Source organism: Caretta caretta, chromosome 1 (genome assembly GCF_965140235.1).
Source record: "Caretta caretta isolate rCarCar2 chromosome 1, rCarCar1.hap1, whole genome shotgun sequence".
Taxonomy (NCBI): domain Eukaryota; kingdom Metazoa; phylum Chordata; order Testudines; family Cheloniidae; genus Caretta; species Caretta caretta.
The window spans coordinates 7,395,693-7,401,843 of NC_134206.1; the positions used below are offsets into that span (position 1 = coordinate 7,395,693).

The 6,151-nt window shown below is 52.7% G+C and overlaps 1 protein-coding gene across 1 annotated transcript; it reads right to left on the bottom strand.

Moving 5' to 3' along the window:
* Positions 1-410: 410 nt before the first annotated feature.
* Positions 411-4,409, bottom strand: LOC125631331 (olfactory receptor 51E2-like). The gene is made up of 2 exons (XM_048837830.2): positions 4,210-4,409; positions 411-1,899 (listed from the first exon to the last, which is right to left on the bottom strand). Exon 2 carries the CDS (start codon positions 1,848-1,850, stop codon positions 912-914), a length of 939 nt encoding a protein of 312 aa, XP_048693787.2. The 5' UTR covers positions 1,851-1,899; positions 4,210-4,409; the 3' UTR covers positions 411-911.
* Between the last annotated feature and the right edge of the window lie 1,742 nt (positions 4,410-6,151).

A 6,151-nucleotide genomic window follows, 5' to 3' on the forward strand; every position in this document is an offset into this window, starting at 1 on the left:
GTGCTTGAGAGTAGATGTCCTATTCCCACACATAGACTCTCTCACGTCTGCTCCCATTCAAGACTGTCAATCAGGTTACTCCGGGGGGAATTCTGCGCATCTGGGGAAGTGCAGAATCCATCTGCCCCGCATCGTGCTGTATTTTCCCACCTAAAACGCATTCCGCCTCAGCAGTGCTGCAGTGCCGCCCGCTGCCCCCCAGAGGCCGCTGTGGCGCCAGAAGAGCCGGCTGCGCTCATGCCGGCTGGTCTAGCGCCACAGCGGCCTCTGGGGGCAAGAGGCGGCACTGCAGCACTTCTGAGGCGAAATGTCGTTTTATGTGGGACAATAGAAACGTCTGGGCCCCGTGCTGCGGGATTCCCGCAGGAGCAGGGTTCATCCCAGCACCCTGCCCGCAGAGCCAGGGTAGCACAGAGCGGGGCACCCAGGCCTGCTGCGGGGGGAGAGGGTTCAGAATGGCTAGTGGAGGCGGGGGCCGACTGGAGCACGGGCTCAGGAGCGAGTGGGGTGACCGAGTTGGTGGGGAGGGATAGCTCAGTGGTTTGAGCAGTGGCCTGGTAAACCCAGGGTTGTGAGTTCAATCCTTGAGGGAGCCATTTAGGGATCTGGGTCAAAAATTGGGGATTGGCCCTGCTTCAAGCAGGGGGTTGGACTAGATGACCTCCTGAGGTCCCTTCCAACCCCGATGTTCTATGATTCTAAGAGAAGACAGGTGGATCCAGAAGACAAAGTGGAGGCAAGTCTCTCAGTGGCTCCTTCATTAATTATCTTAAGTTATGGATTCCAAGGCCGGAAGGGACCATTGTGATCATCTAGTCTGACCTCCTGCGTAGCACAGGCCAGAGACCTGCCCCAGAATTATTCCCAGAACAGAGCTGTTAGAGAAACATCCCATCTTGATTTAAAAGTGGTCAGTGATGGAGAATCCACCTCAGGATCCGTCTGCGTATCTGTTTGGTTCTTGCTCCATAGACAATGGGATTCAGCAGGGGCGGCATCAGGAGGTAGACGTCCCCCATGACAACCTGAACCAGTGGAGTGAGACCTTTCCCAAACCTGTGCACCACGGACAGTCCAATCAGTGGCATGTAGAAAGCCAGGACCACACAGAGGTGGGCCACACAGGTGCTGAAAGCCTTGACACGCTCCTTCCTCGAGGACAGCTGCAAGACAGCCTTGATGATCATGAAGTAGGACAGGGCAATCAGCAGCGCGTCGAGGCCCATCACCAAGAGGATAGCAGTCAAGCCATAGACGACATTGGCTGTGATGCTGGTGCAGGCCAGGTTCATAACGTCCTGGTGCAAACAATAGGAGTGCGACAGGACGTTGGAGCCGCAGAACGACAGGCGAAGAATGAGCAAGGGCAAAGGGAGGAAGAACAGCATGCCCCTAACCATAGCGGCCAGGCCTATCTTCGCCGTCATTGGATTGGTGAGGATGGTGGCGTGCCGCAGAGGGTGGCAGATGGCCATGTACCTATCCCAGGCCATGGCCAGCAAGACGGTGGACTCGACAGCGGACAGGGAGTGGATGAGGAACATCTGGAGCAGGCAGGCGCCGAAGCTGATTTCCCTCCAGTCAAACCACAGGTAGGAGAGCATTCTGGGCATGGTGCTGGTGGATAGCGCCACGTCGACGGCAGCCAGCATACAGAGGAAGAAATACATGGGGGCATGGAGGCTCCGCTCCGTCTTTACAATGAACACCACTGCACCGTTGCCTACAATGGCCACAAGGTACATGGAGCACAGAGGGAACGCCAGCCAGAAACGGGCAACTTCCAGACGGGGTGTGCCAGACAAGATGAAGGAGGAAGGGCTGAAGTCAGTGTTGTTGGGAGAGGGCATGGTGTGCCGGCTGAAATCCAGTGACGCTATTCCATGTCATCTCTCCGCTCTGCCAGGGACAGAGAAAGAGTACTGTAATGAAGCACGTCTAGTGATACTGCGTCTGAAGGGATTTCGGCAAGTAGGTGCCACTAACCCTGGGCGGCGAACGAACCCCTCCTTCGGAGAGGCTAGCCCGCCAGCATTGCCCCATCTGCCCCAGGACCCGCCCCCTGCTCAGCCAGAGGATCCCCGAGGACCCCCCAACCTGTGAGGCTGGAGGAGCCCCAAGGACTCTTCCCCACACCCTCCACAGCCATGCCTGCCAGCCCCCCGAGCGCTGGCCCCAGTGCTGGGCTGAACTGCCGCCCCCACCCCCCAGTGCCACCCAGGCCACTGGCCCCCAGGCTGGCCCAAGCACCACCCCGGGCTGCCTCTGGCCACCTGTGGGCCTGAGCTCCAGGCAACCGGCTTGAGCTGAGTGAGCCCCTGCCGGCTTCAGGGTAGAGGGGGAGTGAGGGCAGGGCCTCGGGGCAGAACACGGGCGGGACCAGGGCCTGGGTCAGGGGAGGCTTTGCCTGCCCTGGCCTTTGACACCTGCTGCCCACGCCACAAACAAGAAATTTGCTTCCCAGTTCTGGTCAGCGCAGCAGGCCCGGGGCTTCCACCCTGAGCCCCTAGCCCCTCCCTTCAGGACCCACCACAGGAGTTCGCGCCACTCCACTGCGGCCTCCCTTCCCCATCACTGCCTGCGCCAATCACCCTCTGCTGACCTCTTGCAGCCCTTAATAGGCCCAGGTGCAGCCCAGCCCCTTTCCATCGGCTGGATTGGGCTCACCTGCTCTGACCCAGGGGAGCTGGCCCAGGTCTGCTCACAGGGACCAGGGAGAGGCCTGACTTTTGGGCCCTTTGCTCCCTGAGTGAAAAGGAGCAGGGAGGTTGTAGCCCCACCTAATGTAATGGACACCCCAAAGGGGTCAGGGGTAGGTAGCCCCATGGAGAGGGCTGCAGGGGGAAAAAGCGCATGCAGTGCCCATTGCAGAATGTTTCAATTGCTTCTCTGGCTTGGATGCCCTGGGGGACTTTCCGTTTGCCTTTGTCCTGCATCTCCAGCCACTGCAGTCATGCTGAGATTTTAAGGTGCATGTATGTAATCTGTAGCACCTGCTCTGAGCATCTGAAGACCATTAGGAATGCTGCTTGGCTGCAGGATAATATTACTTTTACTCCCTGTACCGGTGTGATGAAACAGGGATTTTCTGCACTATTTTTATGACCCCTATGTGTGCCTCAGTTTACCCTATATGTTGCATTGTTGCCAAGTTCAGGGGGAAAGGGATTAAGCTCAGGGAAGCCTAAGAGACATGGGGATGAATGTCACCCAGTTGTGTGAGCCAGGATGGGTCACTGCAGAGGATGTGAGGGAGATTCTCACACCTGAGCCATTCTTTTTGGGTGACAAATCTGAGGAACTGTTCTAGGTTGAGGTGTCTATAGAGGAGGTTTTGAAATAAATTGATAAATTAAACAGTAGTAAGTTATCAGGACCAGATGGTATCACCCAAGAGTTCTGAACTAACTCAAATATGAAATTGCAGAACTACTAACTGTGGTCTGTAACCTATCGCTTAAATCAGCCACTGTACCAGATGACTGCAGGACAGCTAATGTGACGCCAATTTTTAAAAAAGGCTCCAGAGGTGATCCCGGCAATTACAGACCAGTAAGCCTCACTTCAGTACCAGGCAAATTGGTTGAAACTATAGTAAAGGACAGAATTATCCAACACATAGATGAACATGATTTGCTGGGGAAGAGTCAACATGGTTTTTGTAAATGGAAATCATGCCTCAAAAATCTATTAGAATTCTTTGAGGGGGTCAACAGGCACGTGGACAAGGGAGATTCAGTGGATATAGTGTATTTAGATTTTCAGAAAGCCTTTGACAAGGTCCCACACCAAAGACTCTTAAGTCAAATAAGCAGTCATGGGATTAGAAGGAAGGTCCTCTCATGGATCAGCAACAGGTTAAAAGACAGGAAACAAAGGGTAGGAATAAATGGTCAGTTTTCAGAATGGAGAGAGGTCAATAGTGGTGTCCCACAGGGGTCTGTACTGGGACCAGTCCTATTCGACATATTCATAAAAGATCTGGAAAAAGGGTTAAACAGTGAAGTGGCAAAATTTGCATACAAGACAAAATTATTCAAGATAGTTAAGTCCAAAGCAGACTGTGAGGAGCTACAAAGGGGAATCTCATAAAACTGGGACACTGGGCAACAAAATGGCAGATGAAATTTAATGTTGATAAGTGCAAAGTAATGCCCACTGGAAAACATCATCCCAACTATACATATACAATGATGGGGTCTAAATTACCTGTTACCACCCAAGAGAGAGATCTTGGAGTCGTTGTGGATAGTTCTCTGAAAACATCCACTCCATGGGCAGCGGCAGTCAAAAAAGCGAACAGCATACTGGGAATCATTAAGAAAGGGATCGATAATGTGAAGGAAAATTCAATAGGCCTCAGACTTTGGTCAAGCCTGTCTAGGCCTTAGACAACGGTCAAGCTTGTTTCTGTGTATAAGGGGCAGGAGGGAAGGCAAAATGAAAAGTTTTAAGCAGAACAATTTGTAACAGACAGGCATGTTAAAGTGTAACCACAACAGTAGTGTTAGAAAGGATGTTAAACCACAAGAGAAACACCTGTGAATAACAGGAAAAAGCTTGTTTTCCTATACCCCAAATAAGGAAGCTTGTTTTGATAGATTCCTAAAAAGGCAAAATATCGATGTGAAAATATGTGTAACTGGTTGTGGTTTTGAGCGATATAAGCGCCTGTATTTCTGTATTCGGCAGAGCAGCTCTGCCTGTCTCTCCTTGCAATGAGCATTGCTTGAAATAAAGGGCCTCAGGCTGGTTCTGATCCAAACACAACACGTGGACATTTTTTCCCGCCACAATAATAAGACAGAAAATATCATATTGCCTCCATATAAATCCAAGTGTGACGGGGTGCGCTTAGCACTCCAGCGCCTCCTTGTGGCCAATACGGGAATTAGCTTGGGTAGCCAGTGCGCCCTGCTCTGGTCGTGCTCTGCCCATCACCTCTTCTGCTCCTGGACCCACGTCCCTCCAAGGGCTCTGATGTCCTCTTCAGTGACAGCCTTCCGGCTGTGCCACACTAGGTGCTCCCCCCTTCCGGGGGTCATCTCTTTAGTCCCTGTCCAGCCACTTCTCTCTGTGGTGACCACACTCTCCTGTTTAGCCACTTCCCCAGTGATGAGTGGGGGGGACCCAGGCCCGCCCACTACGCCGGGTCCCAGCCCATCAACCCAGTAGAAGACTGCTGCTTCTGGCACCCCCTCCGACTCTTCAGCAGGTTTTCCTGGGCCACTTCCCCATGGCCCCAGCATCCTCTTGGCCCTTGCCTGAGGGCCTCAGCCTACAGATCCCTGCAGCCCGCCAGGAGCTGCCTTTAGCCCCCTGGGTCTCTGCCTGCAGCACTGCTCTGTCCAGGGTGTTTGCTGCCATTAGCCTGCAAGGCAGCCAGTCTCCTCCCTCCTCGAGCTCTAGGGAGTGACTGAAGCTGCTCTGCTCCCCTTCTTATATGAGCCAGCCCGGCCCTGATTGGCTGCTCCTCGCAGCCCCTCTCTGATTGACTGCCTCCTGTGCAGCCTCCCAAGGGCTCTAGTAACGCCTTAGAGCCCAGTGTGGGGCAGGAGCCCCACACACCATGGTATGCTCACACCTTGAAAGGGGTCTAAATTAGCTATTAATACTCAAGAACAAGATCTTGGAGTCATTGTGGATAGTTCTCTGAAAACACAGGAAAGGGATAACTAATAAGAGAAAATATCATAATGCTACTATATAAATCCATGGTACACCCACACCTTGAATACTGAATGCAGTTCTGGTTGTCCCATCTCAAAAGAGATATCTAGGAGAATTGGAAAAGGTACAGAAAAGGGCAACAAAAATGATTAGGGATATTGAACAGCTTCAATAAGAGGAGAGATTTAAAAGGTTTATAACAACTTGACTGGTGTGGAGCTTCATCCGAGCTTCATCTGGGCCCTGGTCTCCCCCAGATTTGGTGGCGTTCCCATCTGCAGTTTCAATTCAGGCCTATCGCTAATGAAAACGGACTGAGCACCGGTGGCTCTATGGAGCTGATCCAAGGCTCGCTGCTGTCAACTGGAGGCATTCCATTGTCCCCTCCATGGGCTTTGGATCAGAGCTAAACCATGATCATTATTTCACTCAAGGTCGGGCTTTCCTGTGAATGCCAGAGAGGCCTCAGCTCACTTCCGAG

Bases quoted from the DNA above. Each gene is read 5' to 3' on its own strand.
- LOC125631331 (XM_048837830.2), bottom strand. From the start codon at position 1,850: ATGCCCTCTCCCAACAACACTGACTTCAGCCCTTCCTCCTTCATCTTG.